Genomic DNA, 14,823 nt, shown 5'->3' with positions numbered 1-14,823 from the left:
CCCCGGCCTGTTGAACTCTCTGCCTAACCCCAAGCCCCTTCTCCCTGTCCTTTCCTCCCCAGCTTCTTGTTTCCCTCTCCTTCCAGCTCCTGTTTGTCCCATCTGCTGAGTCCTAGCCCCTTTACACCTGTCCTTACCCTTTTGCCGGCCTCTCCATCCCTTGAGCTGTGTCCAGTTCTCCTGAACTCCTTCTATCCCACCCATTCCCAGACCTTTCTCCTCTCTGGTTGTGCCTTGGTGGGGTTTGCACCACCCCCACTGCAGAGTGGTGATACATGCTTTCCTCCCATTTTGTGTGTGAGCAGATCCAGGTGACACAGATGAGTTTGCAGATGGGCAGCAGGAGGAAAGCCCAGATAACCTGTTTCCTGACCCGTTGACTAAAGCAGCCTCCCCTGTGGCACTGGAAGGAAGTAGGTGGTTTGAGTGGCCAAAGTGTAGTTGTTGCAGGCCATGCTTCTATGGAGGCTAAATGGGACTAGCTACTGTGGCTGTCTTAAGCAGGTCCAGCAGTATCTGTAAGATCAACAGCTTCTTTTCCCAGGAAAGCAGATCTGATTTTGTGGATAGTGTCCTGGGCAATGTGAATAATTAACGTTTTCTCAAGAGCTTCTGCCTCAGGATGCACCTTTGAAAGAAAGCTATTCTAGTTTGGCTCTTTCATCTTTTCCAAACAGATGGAAAGGAGGAGACTGACTGGGATGAACAATACCAACCCACAAACACAGATTTTTCATCCAGTCTTTGTGACATCTTTTACTGGCTTTGATTTCAGCTTTTAGTTATTTGTTAAAAATAAATAGAATGAGTGTATTTCCTTTAGTAGGAACAAAATAATTCCCCTTGTCTTAAGAGTTGCAAGCTCTCCTCTTTGTTCTGATGTAGTTTATTAAACATAAAAGGGGTGATCCTGTAAAGAGTTAAGATTGATCCAGTACTTTAACCACAGTATTGCAGAGGAGGCTTTCACAAAAAAATTGGAAAAAATAAAGGAAAAGGGATAGAAAGGGTGTCAGAAGAGAGCAATGATTTTCTGTGGCTCAGAAATGAAATTCTTTTCTTCTCTGTGTAACTCCCACAAACTTCTGAAACAGCTACTTGTAGAAGCAAAGAGTGATGGCCTGGTATTTTGTAGCCGTAAAAGAATTTTGTTCCTACTGTGCAAAAAAGATAGGACAATGGAAGTGAAGCGCTGAAGCCTGGTGTGAGTGTAAGTAGACTAAAGGAATGATACAATTCCACTTCCCACTCTGCACCTCTGAATGGAGGCAGCTGCAGTGCTGCAGGTTAATGCTCAAAAGCAGTAAGACAGGGAAAATTATTTATTGCTAGATAATAATATCACCACACAGTGGATCTGGCTGGGGTTGCAGCTACACCTTTTCCGCTTCTTTTAAGTGTCCAGAAGCCTGTGCTGAACGAGGAAGAAGGCGTGGTACACCTTCTGAAAGGCAGCATAAAATGAGGTTTGAAATTCTTGACTGACCCTGGAATTCATGCAGTTGTTCCTGTGTTGCGGTGTCTTCACCATCACTTCTTGGGCACGACATAACTATAAACATTTTCCACATCATAGATCTGGCATGACAAAACCCTGAATTGTTTGTATTTCCTTTTACAAAGTGGTTTCATCTTGAAAAGTATTAATCTAATTACTTTGTCATAAAAGATCAGTTGTGTTGGAAAATGCTGCTAAGGATATTGTAAATAAAGACCAGTTACCTGCGGAATGCAGTATAGTCAGTTGCTTATTTGGATTCAGTTCTTCAGCAATAGTGCTGTCCTATGGGAAAATGTACAATTAACACCAAGTTTGGATGGCTGATTGTTGAAACGTGATGCTGAAGATGATAGAAAACACTCAGTCATTTAGTTTGAGAAGAAAATTGGAAGGATCCATCTCATATGCATGGAATACCTGTTCTTTAATTGAGTTCTCTTGTGTTTTTCTTTCTTAGGGGTGACTCAGAAAAGCAAGACATCCCCTCTGCAATCTACAGACAATGAAAGTGTGTCAGGTCACGTGTCAACTCACTCTAGTGGGTCTGAATTGAGTAAACTGGACCAAAGATTTACAAGTGACAGTGTGGAACACACACCGCAGGTAAGTCTGTTGTGTTTCACTCTGTTCTTTTGTGGATATGAAGATGCTGGCTTTCTGATGCAAACATTTCAGTAAAACTGGTAGGCAGATTAAGGAGGTACAGTGCAGGGCAAGTGCTTAGAGCAGAGCAGAAAATTTTACAAGAACAGGGATTTCCATTCAAAACCAATGGCCTGTGGTGTCTGCCATAGCCTCTGACATTGACTGACAAGACATTGCAGAGGTAATTTACTTGGCAAAACGCTGACTTTTGGTGAGAAAATGCAGCAGTGAGTTCCTCGGGTACCGCATTAGATATTCCCAGAGTTGCTTGTAAAAGAAATGTTGCAGTTAGAATAGATAAAACCCATGGGAGGAGCATGTAAGGAACAGTGAACAAAAGCTTTTGTACCTCAAGTCTTTTACATAATTAGATGATCAGGATGGAGTCTGGGGTTTCTAACTAAACTTTGTTTATGACTGAGGTGCAGGTGGAAGGGGAGTAGGTGCTTGCACATTCTCAGAAAGGTGTGGAGGGGTGGGCATTTAAGTGCTTTCTTGTTTCAAGCACTAATGCTTTTAGTCCTGTTGGTCTGGAAATCAACATTATTTCCAAAGCTGATGATTTTTACTGTTAGCCGAGTGATTTTTTTTTAACATTTCATATATGTTAGTAGTTTACTTGGACAGTTTACATTATGTGAAGATAACGGAGTTAAACTAATGATTCTGTCCTACTGCTCACAGCAGGCAAACGTTTTCTTGCTGTTAAGAAACATGGCCGCAAACAGTAATAGTCATACTTCCTTTTTATTTTCTGTTTCAGCTACAAGAACTGAAAGTTTACAGAGTATGTTTCCACATGGCTTTTGATGAAATTCCCGAAGAATTTGTGTCAGATTTTACTGTATATTTTCTGAGAGACACCAAAGGTATGTGCCCTGAATAACTGCAGGCTCAGCGTATTCAGTCTTTGCATTAAACAGTACTTCACATTGAGAAAAGGTGATTGACTGGGATTCAGGATGGTGCATATCCATCTTAATTAGCTGGGTAGGAACACTCTCAGAGTAGAACCAGGAATCGGGAATGCTTTTCATATGAAATTTATGGAAAGTTACATATCTTCGCATTTTTACCAGCAAGGATGAAGCTCTCAGAGGAACTAAGAAGATTTAGTTACTACAACTGCTAGAATTGTGTAAGGTGTTTTGAGGATGAGGAGCTGTATGTGAAAGTTAGACCATAAGGTGGTGATTAGCACAACTGGGCTATCAGCCTTCCTGACCTGACTCAAATTCAGATACACAACAGCAGCACGTTTTACTCTGATAGTTCTTGCTTTTATCATAAAACCAATGACAATAGTCATTCCAGCATCTGGAGTAGCTCTGGTTCTGGTTGCAATCCATAGGAAACAGCTTCTACACTAAAGCAAATGGGTATTTCCACACCTGTATCTGGGAGCTATCAACAGTGTATTAACTGTAGTTCAGGGCCAGAGACTGGCCCCAGCATAAACATTTATGTGGGCTCACCAAGCAGTAAAATGTGTGGTTTGAAGCTACAAAGTATTTTGTATGTGCCTATTAGTTTCAGTTTTTCTAGAAACAGGACATTTGAGGAAAAAAGAAATTGATAATAATGTGTTTGGTCATTTTATGGCAGTTCTGTGCAGGATTTTCCTGGTCTGCCTGTAGAATAGGAGTTCAAATCAAGGCCACAGTTTTGTTTGAGCAGAAAACCGTTTCCTAACTATAGGGCTGAATTGTAAAGACTTAGAGTCAGATGATGACACTTGAGTATTTTTCTGCCTTTTCTGAAAAAGCATCTGCACTATTAAAACCAGCACTTGTTTTGAAAGTGACTTGCATCAAACCTAGTTTATTACAAACTCTTTTACTGGAGTTTTAACTTATTGTGGAAAAGTCTTTATGCTTTGTGTATCAAATAATTAGATGTATTGTTTGTATACTGTTTAGAAATTGTTACGGAACCTAATGACCTGACTGAAGCTAATGAGGTTCTTCCTAAACTGATAAAGTTTGGTGTACTGACTGATGATACTCTTTTGATGCTAAAGGATGCCGTCTCACAGGTAACTGTGTTACAGCTTTTATGTATGGAGTCTTGAGTGTTTCTATGAGTGATTTGCCTGTTTAGTATTCTGCTGACCATATGGACTATGCATAAGAAATACTAATATTTCAGAAGTGACCTTCATATGCCAAAGTGAAGTTTTTGTTAATCCTTATTTGATATTTTGTTTCCCAAATTTTTTGTAAAGATGTGGAGACAGGCATTATTTCATTACCTGCTCCTATATGAGAAACATTTAAGAGTGTGACACCAGATACCTTTATTTTTGTGCTGGTAGACTTTTGTAAAAGCATGCTGGAGCATGCAAGTTCCTGCAGAACTTGAGGGAGAGAGAATGATGCTAAAGAGATGAAATGGAAGGAAATGCACTTAAATTGAATTTTAGAACAACATATCTAATGCTTAAGTGAATTGTTAGTAAGCTGGCTTCTATTGTTTTCTTTTTTAATATGAACCATCTAATCTCTGGTACCTGTTTGAATTATAGGGGTTTTCAACAACTCTCTCCTATAGTCAGCAGCAGACTGAGGAAACTTCCTTTCATCCAGATAGTGAAAACACAGATTCTGAAAAAAGGAATTTATCAGAGAAGGAGCTTGCGGAAAAGAAAGAACAGCCTGTGGAATACTGTAATGTTCCGATGAGGAATGAGATTCAAATCAGAAGGCAAAAAGTCTTAAGTGTTACTCCGCAGACTATACAGCAAACTGAAGGCGAGTGTTCTGCCTTTGCCAGCACTGCGGTGTTTAGAGTATATGACAGTAGAAAGAGGTTCACCGAGGAATGGCTTTATATAGAATGACAAATACATACAGTTTCTGGGGAAGCTTCAGGCCTGATTAAAGTTCCACTTTGCTGATAATAGTAATATTTTTACTGCCCTGAAGCATAGCAGGCAGTATGGAGAAATGGATGAAATCAGTGATAGTCTTTCAAACAGTCTGGAGTAAGAACAGGAGAGAGGGCAAACATATCTCATTGCTTACCAATGTTCAGGGGTCTCAGGCCATAGCAGGGTATAGAAAGTGGTAGACCAAATGAGACTTTCACGTGTTGTTTGGCATCCCTTCTCTAACAGGGGCTACTGTCATGCCATTAAGGAGAGCGTAGTGGCCTACAATAGGCAGATTGATAATCGTCTTCAGCAAGCCCTTATCCTAATTCTTGATAGTTAGAGATTGGGTTAAGGCTTGAAAGCTGAGAACTTTTCATTTATTTCTAGGAGTATATCTTTATTTACACTGTGTTAACTGTCAAGCAACTGGATGTATTTTGCCATATTCTCAAATAGGCAGAGCAGGTGGTATGTTACCCATCCTCAAGTAGCTAACAAGATGGAAGGCATAAGCCATTTCAGTGATGTTGCTTTACCAGTGCTGACAGAACACGACAGTTAATTCTATATGGCTTTTCTTTCAATAGGAGGTGTTAAACTGGAGATACCAACTATAAATCTAGATGGAGAAGTGTCTGTTCTTGCCACAATTCCAGAAGTGGTTGAACCTCTGGAAAGTTGTGCAATGACCTGGCAGAAATTAATATCCACAGCTCTAGAGGAACAACTGAAAAAGGTTCCACAGGTAATGTTGCCTGTAACACCAAGCTGCTTTTATTCCTGGAGACACTACTTCATTTCCCCGCAAGAATCTCTTTGAGTGGTTTGTGCTCATTTTTAACCCATCTTCATGTTTGATTGTTGGAAAGCCATTTACTAATTGATGTGAATTAGAACAGAAGTAATGAGGAACTGTGTGACTCTGGGAAATAGAATATAAATAGAATATAAAGTAACTCACTGCAGATCCTACCCACACAGGATAACTATGGAAAATGAAGGCACATTTGTTATCTGCACTCTTCTAAAGAGCCATGAAATACTAAAAGCTGCAGTGATTATTTTTTTTTTAAATAGACTACTATATTCTTGCTTGAAAAAAGTTATCTCTCTCAAACCAAAAAAAAATTCCAATTGTAAGGTTCTGATTCTGCAAACACTTACATATGCGACTAGTACCATTAAATATACTGAGGGATTTAGTGTCTATAAAGTTACTTGTGCATAAGCTTTTGCAAGCATGGACTCTCCAGCTCAGGGATATACTCCCCCTGAGCAGTTCCCTTCAGTGTGTGTAAAACTCTTTTGATTTCAAGGGTCGTCTTCTGTCTGGGTTTTTTGCATGATTGAATCATATCATGTTTTTCTCAGCATACAGCGTATTGAAAAGAAGGAATAAATACAGTCCTAGTTATAGGCTTTCTCTCTTGCATAATGGTAACTTAGAATTTTTATTTTATTCCACATTACTTGTAGGGTAATGGTCTACTTGCAGAAGTTGACCTCTGGCGTGAAAGAAATGATACTTTAAGTGCTCTTACTGAACAGACAAAGCTTCCAGAAGTGCAAAAAGTCTTGGAAATATTACAGGAAGCTGAATCTGAGCATATTGGAGATTTACAGATAGTCTTAAGTGACCTCAGAAAACATCATATGGAAGCTCTAGATAATGTTAAGTTTCTTTCAGCTCTCGAATGCCATTTGAAGGTACGTATCCTTAAGAAAACTTTGTGAAGCTTTAGTGTAGTTGCCCGAGTTTGGTTTCTCTGTTGGTATAACCACCTCTTGTTCATTTTTTACTTTTTCTCAGCAATAAAGATATACTCCAACTTCTTTATATTTAGTAAAAAAAAGACTTGCTTATTTTGTTTGAGTTACAATTGTTCTGATGCTTGAAAGCAGAAGCCTGGAGCTGTGAACAGCTTGGTTTGTAAATCACAACCTTGGGAGAATTTGATAACATAGCTAAATTGGGGAAAAAAAAGTTTTCTCTACTCCATTTTTGAGGTAGCCTCTATCACTGATTACAGCTGATGTCTCAGTTTTTAAGTTTTATTGAACATCATCCAAACATCTAAATAAAGAGTTGAGCTGAAAGCAGTCTTGGGACATCTTTTACAGAGAAGAGAATATTAATGAGGCAGGACCTAAGAAGCATTGGGAACAATAGATGCAGATCTGCACATCCTTAACCGTGTGTGTTATTTAGGCACTAGCGTGTTTCCTTGACTGGGTTATTTATTTAATAGCGTCACAGACTTTCTTAACTTCAGGTATCTGTAGAGTAAATACTGTTTTATTGAATATGAATCTGTATATTTTCATGACGTTTTATTCACAACATTTATAATACATTTAATAGAATTTGACATATGGCACTGGGTTTAATGTTGTCTTGGATACAATTCCTTCACTGATGAATACCCTGAGAATGGTATGGATTATCTCACGGCATTACAACAAGAATGAACAGATGGTACTCCTCATGGAACGAATTGCATGGGAAATTTCAACAAGAGTGTACAAAGTTGTGGATTTACACACACTGTTTAAGTAAGTACTGGATTCCTGTTTAACTAGGCTGTATTTGTTAAAAGCTTTGCTTGTTTTAAATGAAGTGCAGTAGATAACACTTTCATCAAATAGGTTTCAATGTTTTTCACTGTCTGAAGTTGTATGAGAAGGTAAATTAAAAGTCAATTTCTTTTGTAATTTTCATGAATTACTGAATCAACCCTGAAGAAATAGATGCTTGTCCTCTTTTGTCTTGAAAGGACATAAATCAATAAAACCGGTAGAATTATAGTGGTAAAAAAGTGGCATAAATATCATCAAAATCAGTCCTGAAATGATACCTCCTTTCAAAATCAGTCACATTGAAAACTAAGACCTCACAGTTGTAACTTTTGCCTAGATCTTGTATAATTAGAAGTTGCTAAACCAGGGTGTATTAATCCAGTTGAGAGACAATTTTCTATCTATGGTCTTTCTATCTATAGTATCTTAACTGTTTTGATTTGGTTAATAGAGAAGATAGAGCTGCTGCAAAGAAGAAAATAGAAGAAGCCAAAAGCACTCTTGAACAATGGAAGAAATGTTTTTTTGCTGTTCGTGCCCAAATTGAAGCATCAGGAAGACAGCGATGCTGGGAATTTGACCAAAAACATTTATTTGAAAAAACAGATTATATGACTTCAGTCTATCAAGACCTGTATGATCTTTTGCAGGTAGTAATATAGACAATAAATAAAGGGATTGTGTGATCAGCATCTTATTCTGTAGAGGGATTCTTTTGTACTGTAGCTGTTGAAATGTTAACAGCCTTTAGTTTTGTGAGTGCTTTTGTGTTTAAGACCTAAGCAGTGCCTTTGATTCCAGCAAAGCTGCACTTAATGTTCGAGATGAAATAACTCTTCTCAAGGTAATGGTTGAGGAAAGATATTATTGTGTACATTGCTGTTATGAACACACAGACTTGTAACAACTGTTTCACAGATTTGCAGTTTTCTTGGGTTGCTAGCTTAATGATACAGTTTTAGATAAAATAACCATTTAAGTATACTATAATATAAAATTTGACCGTATACAAATCAGTATATCAATTGCAGGATAACATATGAATGGAGAGATGCTATGTTTAGGCTAATTTAAGTCAGGGTAACTAGCAATATTAGTGGTCCATCAATGGTCAGATGCTATAGACTATGCATGTGAAAACTGCGTATGTGAAAAGTGGAATAAAAAGGAGTAATAACTGAGTATTGTCTGTTTTAACAACTGAAGTGTTGGGCCTGTAGACTGTTTTTGTTTGTTTGTTTTTTTTTTTTCCATAAAACTATTTAGTGTCTTGTATAGAAAGTTACAAAATGTAAATGACAGCGTGAATTGATCATTCTCTGAACTCTTTTTATTTTTTAAAGGAAATAATATCAGAAAGGTATGTTAATAGCAGAAAAAAAAAAAAACACTGAAAGGAAAGCTTTCTAGTATGTTCTTCTGAATTAACAGGTCATGGAAGAGTTTTACAGTATTTTTGGTCCTGAACTGAAAGCTCTCACAGGGGATCCAGAGCGTATTGATGATCTACTGAGAAGGGTGAATGGACTAACTAGTCCTATGGAAGCACTGACTTTTGACCCTTTTAGCATCAAAAGTGCACATGACTGGAAATTAATTATGGAAGAATTTAGAGAAGAAGTTTCAGTAAGTACCATATACTGTGATTTTCAACCCCCATTACTTCCTATATACAAATTCCTTCTAGAATATCAACATTTTCATTTAAAGAAAATGTAAGTTTGCAAAAGAAAAGAATATGTGAATAAATATGTAAATTAAAATTGTGAGGAATTTGACCAATTTTTAAGTCAGCATTCTGTTTCCAAGTTGTTTTTGTTTATAGTTTCACTTTATGTTGAAAATGGTGAAGCACAGTTTTTGTTCGTTGGCAGAATTGCTACAGCATGAACAGAGGCTATGTATGGCCTCCCTGTACTTACGTGCTGACATGTCTCAATTGTGTCCTACAAAGAAGAAAAACTTCCTTTTCTGGATTCATTCAGTCCTTCACCTCTCAGCTAAGAATACCCACGAAGTACAAATTGTAACAATGTTTTTTGTGATTTATTTACCTCCCCAGCAGACACATAAATTAACATTAATTTCCTACAGCTTAATTGAAAGCCACCAGTTTGTTAGTAATTTATAAGACAAAAAATAGCAAAAATATACTTGACCACTTATAAAAAAGTATTTTCATTTTGCCTTCCTTTCTTGGTTTTGCAAGCTGAATCTCTAAGCGATAGAATTTCTTAGCCTTCTTCCTTTGTTTAGGTTATTGAAGAAGAGACCAAAAACTTTATTGATGAATCTTTTAAGACCCTTCGATCAGCAGAAGCTACATTTGACATGCTGTTAAACTTCAAACACATCTGCACTTGTGAAGCCATTAATAAGCAGATGATGATGAAGTTCAATGATATTTTGGACCAATACTGTAAAGAGGTATTTAATTTAAGGATTTCTTATAGTACATGAAGATCTTTACTTAGTGAAAATCATAAATCTGTGTATATGTCTAAATCTGTATATGTCATAAATCTGTGTATATGTCTAAATACCTGTATAGTGTCATTTAATATCTGAAAGACTGAAAAGTTTTACAAAATAAACGTAATATTTGCTGTCTCTTTTTGGAACCTATTGGAGAAATAGTATGGTTAATTTGCTGAAATAGATGTACATTTGTGCGTCAGTGGTGCTGTATGGGAACTGAAAGATATTTACATGTACTCTGAATGCAGCAAGGCTTGTGACTATACCTTCACCTGTGAACAGTAGTTCAACAGCAGTCCTTCATGAGAAAATACATCTTTCATACCCTGCAGCTTTCTTGAGATGGACAACAAGTTCATGGTATGACCAAAAGGTGTCAGAGATCAACCATGAAGGCAGAAATAATTTCTGACATGTTGAAGCCTGTATGTTGGAAAGCTTTTCATGTCATAGCATTTATCTTGATGTTTCAAAGAACATCGAGTTTAGCAATAAAGCATGATCTTACAGCAAACACTGCCACAATAGCAGTTCCACAAGATAGAGAAAGGAGGACATTCTCTGTAATGCAATTGATAAAAACAAGAGATGCATGAAAAAAGAAGATTGTTTTTATCCTGCTGCTGGAGTTAACTTCAGAGCTTGTGCTGTGTACCGGATTAGATGCTGACCATGGTCAAGCAAGTGGATAAATGATTCTTTGCAATATTTTATTCTCTTCTAGGTCGAAAATACTAAGCAAATCTTTGTTCAGAACCTCAAGGATCCACCTTTGTACAAGAATCATCCTCCAATGGCTGGAGCAATATACTGGTCCCGATCCCTTTTCTATCGGATCAAACACACTATTATTCGATTTCAAGGAGTAGAGGAGTTGCTTGCTAGTGAACGTGGAAAGGAAGTATGTTGGCTCTTTTGATATTTCATGAAGGAAGAAATACTTTATTCATACCCTGCTTCTAAAGATGTGAAAAGTGCTCTTATGTGAGGTGAAGTTCCAAGAATGCCTTTGCACACAGCAAGCAGTGTTAGACGTGAAAAGCTAATTGGGACCTTCCCCCTGTTTCTCAGTGAGACAGTGACCGAATCAATGACAGAATTCAAGAGCCTAAATTCTCCATTGCCTGCATTAATTACAAGGCATCACTTGCCCTCTTATGTAATAAAAAATAGAAACCATAGTGAGACACCATATAAAGACAGGTTAGTTGAAAATTTCTCATGGTCTTTAAAATGAGTAATAGAGTGTTTTACTTTCTAGGTAAAACAAATATATCTTCAAGTGGCCAAGAGGCTGAAACAGTATGAAGATCGAAAATACAATCAGTGGAGAGATCGGACAGAACAAATACTCCCACTGTTACTGAGAAATACTCTGCTGACTGTCATCACTGGTGGGGCAGCAACCCATGTTAATCTAGAGACTTTAGGGCAGGTAAGATATAGGAAGACAGTATACCAGACTTCTCTGTGGGGAAGAACTGAAGCCTATCTGATGGTCAGTGAGATTTTTTTTAAGAATAATAATATAAACACAGTTTTTGAAAGGCAAGTTTCAAAAGTTCTGAGCTCAGAATTGTTTGTGGTGTGTTATGACATAGTTACTGAATGACCTGGCAAATGAATGAATGTTGTTTCTCTCTGTGTTCTTCTGTGCTGTAATTCCTGTTAATTTTGGGGGTTTGGTGCAACATCTTGGACATTACAACAAAACTTGGGACTGAAGTTAGGTGGAGGTAGGTTCCCAGCAGAGATCATGCAGAATCCTGTTGTAACTAAACTTTTGTCTGACTATGAACTTCCACTGGGATTTCTGTTGTAACTGATTGCAGTGGTATGTAAACAGGTGATTTGGTTTGTTTCTTATAATCAGCTTTCAATGAAGAGGTTGTTGTGTATAATTTCTGAAACTAGAATGCTGAGGCTGCTATTGAATTTTAAAGGTATTTCCACAACCTCTGAATGTCAGCCATTCTGACTTTTACCCACTGCCTAATCAAATGTCTCCAAGAGCTAACCTTTTACTTGCATTGTAACAGTTTGGTGTTCCTCTCTTTTCTGCTGCTTTTTCTTGTATTGTAGAGCTCTGTAACAGAGGAGCCTGTCACCACAAAGGAAAGTGTCCGCTTCATAGTGAATTTTTCTCCCGTACTCCAAGAGATTATCACTGAAACAAAGTACATGGGCCAACTAGGGTTTCCAGTTCCAGAAATAGCAAGATACGTGGAATTACAGGAAGAGAAATATCTTAGGTAAGGCTGTAACAGAGTGTCTGCTCACATACAGATTTAGGGCAATGTTTCAAGTAATTTCATTCCAAACCAGAATGTGCCCTGAGTCATCAAATTTTGGAAATATGAGAGCTCTTACTGACTTTCTTTTAAGCCTAAAATTAGTGATGGCCATGTTGCACTAATAAGCTTTTCTCTGGCATTCTCTGCATCCTTTACCCTGTAGGACTATGTTAGACAAATTAACATCTCATCAAAATCTGAGGAAAAACAAGGAAAGTAATTTGTTTTGCAATGAATTGTTAGAGCCTTTTAGATTTCAGCTTACATTTAAATTCACTGCTGCTTTCTTCTTGTACAGTCTTGGACAAGTCACTTTTGCCCAAATTAACACAGGCACTTAGCACACAGGTATGCTGATAAGAGCCCTAACTGGATTTTAAAGTTCACCTGTTGAGTTCACTTAGGTGCTTCAAACTGAGGCTGTCTTAAAAACTTTTTCTGAGTTGGGACAGGAGAGGATTGTCTAGCTACTATTGGAGCCATGTGAAATTTTTCTTTTGTTTTCAATAGGAAATGAATTGCGTTTGTAACCAATACATATTCAGTGGTTATTTCTGCAAATTTTGCTTTATATGGAAGTCTGAACAGAATGATGGAAGTAGTCTGCTCTTTCACCTGAGTTCAGAGCTGTATTTCCAGAAAATCATGACTTTTATGGGTTTTGTTGTTGTTGTTGTGTTTCTTACACTCCTTAGGTATACAGATAGATTGGAAAACATGCTGGATCGCTATCATAAATTAATGGGAACACTGAATGATGCAGAAGCCAAACTTCTTGATGACCATATTCAAGAACTCTGGAGAGTATTCAGATCAGGGCACAGAAGACTCAACTGGAACTCCTTAGGTAATGGAGACACTATTTTTAAAAGGCCTTAGATACTGATTTTCAGTTTAAAAATCTCTTTATTTCTGTAATCTATTTTTTACGTCATATGAGAGCAATGTATCCCTAAATGTTAGATCCTATTGCCATGGTCAGGGTCAGAATAGTAGGTTAGAAAAACTCTGATCCAGGAGGGTATTTTTTAATATTTTTATTATATTTAAAACACTGAATGGAAATGGATAGAAACCCTTAGATAACAGCTGTAAGGGAGCTAGATGAAGGATTAGGTGAGAAATAATCTAATCTATCTGCAGAGCATCAGTTCATTCTCAGAGATAAAACACATCTGGTTGTGGCAATTTTGATGCATTGGTGAAATATTTGTTGAAAGGGAAAAAACCCAAACGGTTGTGATTTATTTCAAGGTATTGGTGACTTTATTGTCCAATGTACACAAGCCATCAGGAAGTTTGAATTACTTGTCCATCGGATTCATAATAATTCTGAAGACATAAGCAACAAACTTCTGTTCATAGAATCAACAAATCTCTTTAAATTTCCGCTTTCAAAAAATGGAGACAAACTTCCTGGTAAGTCTTTATATTCTCATTCCCAGGCTCTGTGATGTTTTGTTTTGCTCTGTGTGCTACTTTGCATTTTTAGCTGCTACAATCAACCATTTTAATTGTTACCAAAACTAGTTACAGTAGTATTTCATGGTGTAACAGAGGAAGCACAAGCAGAGCTTCAGTACCCTAAAGCTGATGATGTCAATGAGAGAAACATAAAGATGAGTATACAAGTAGATCATTTGACTTGTATCTACCTTGCTTTTGATCACTTTCCCCCTAGCTTTCCTTTGATTTCCTTATCCACCTTGTGTGCAGTAGTGTAGTCTTAGAGCTGCAATCTGCATGGAGTGTCAGCTCCCTTCTGGGCGATCTGAACTGAACTGGTTTCCTCAGGTGGAAATTGCAGTGAGGTGATTGTCTCCCAGGTCTGCCTGTCACTTGAGTGAGTGGGTGATGGACCAAATTTCTTTGAACACTTTGTAAATCTTAAAAAAGTTACTTTTACATCTAATGGTTGCTATTAAGTAATTGAATCCATGTAAAATCAGAGGGCTGAAATATGACTAAATGAAGCATTAATAAGTGAAGATATTTTTTATCAGTATACAAGATGAGTTTCATGTTCACAAATAAAGCCCAGCTAATTATTCCTGTATGCAAGTCTGTTAGGTCTTTTGCAGTTAATAATGCTATTTTTTGTATCTTTTGCAGAAGTGAAAGAATTTTTTGAGTATGTTAAGTGTGAAAGAGCAAAAGATGTGGCACACATGGTTAGAAAGTATTCTGCAATTCCACAATTACTAATAAAAATGGAAAGACGAGTTGCCAATACGAACAGTGGCAAATCTCCAAAATTAACTTCCTATTATGCATACTGGGAAAAGAGGATTTATCAGGTGTTGACACAATTAATTGTGAAGTAAGTCAATTGTTTACTTTAATGGATTTTCAGTCTCTTGTCTTCAGGTTTTTCTGGATCTGTTGATCATTATGTATACTGCTATTCTGTTTGAACAGCTCAGTGATTTGCAGTTTGAGACAGATTTGTATTTGTA

At 37.3% G+C, this 14,823-nt stretch overlaps 1 protein-coding gene across 1 annotated transcript in view; it reads left to right on the top strand.

Annotated features, from left to right (window-relative positions):
• Nucleotides 1-305: 305 nt before the first annotated feature.
• DNAH10 (dynein, axonemal, heavy chain 10) overlaps nucleotides 306-14,823 on the top strand; it is a gene marked incomplete at its 5' end in the record, with an annotated part of 56,938 nt that continues 42,420 nt past the window's right edge. The window contains 17 exons of the mRNA XM_009710139.1: nucleotides 306-413; nucleotides 1,959-2,104; nucleotides 2,910-3,015; nucleotides 4,066-4,181; nucleotides 4,704-4,902; nucleotides 5,609-5,763; nucleotides 6,495-6,725; nucleotides 7,381-7,571; nucleotides 8,047-8,245; nucleotides 9,027-9,221; nucleotides 9,852-10,022; nucleotides 10,798-10,974; nucleotides 11,335-11,508; nucleotides 12,156-12,325; nucleotides 13,063-13,214; nucleotides 13,622-13,786; nucleotides 14,480-14,687. Of these exons, the coding sequence (XP_009708441.1) occupies nucleotides 306-413; nucleotides 1,959-2,104; nucleotides 2,910-3,015; nucleotides 4,066-4,181; nucleotides 4,704-4,902; nucleotides 5,609-5,763; nucleotides 6,495-6,725; nucleotides 7,381-7,571; nucleotides 8,047-8,245; nucleotides 9,027-9,221; nucleotides 9,852-10,022; nucleotides 10,798-10,974; nucleotides 11,335-11,508; nucleotides 12,156-12,325; nucleotides 13,063-13,214; nucleotides 13,622-13,786; nucleotides 14,480-14,687 (2,863 nt within the window). The remainder of the gene's footprint in view (nucleotides 414-1,958; nucleotides 2,105-2,909; nucleotides 3,016-4,065; nucleotides 4,182-4,703; nucleotides 4,903-5,608; nucleotides 5,764-6,494; nucleotides 6,726-7,380; nucleotides 7,572-8,046; nucleotides 8,246-9,026; nucleotides 9,222-9,851; nucleotides 10,023-10,797; nucleotides 10,975-11,334; nucleotides 11,509-12,155; nucleotides 12,326-13,062; nucleotides 13,215-13,621; nucleotides 13,787-14,479; nucleotides 14,688-14,823) is intronic.

The sequence above is a fragment of the Cariama cristata genome, unplaced genomic scaffold, assembly GCF_000690535.1.
Source record: "Cariama cristata isolate BGI_N322 unplaced genomic scaffold, ASM69053v1 scaffold1701, whole genome shotgun sequence".
NCBI classification, from domain to species: Eukaryota; Metazoa; Chordata; class Aves; order Cariamiformes; family Cariamidae; genus Cariama; species Cariama cristata.
This window is presented reverse-complemented; position numbering and strand designations above follow the sequence as displayed.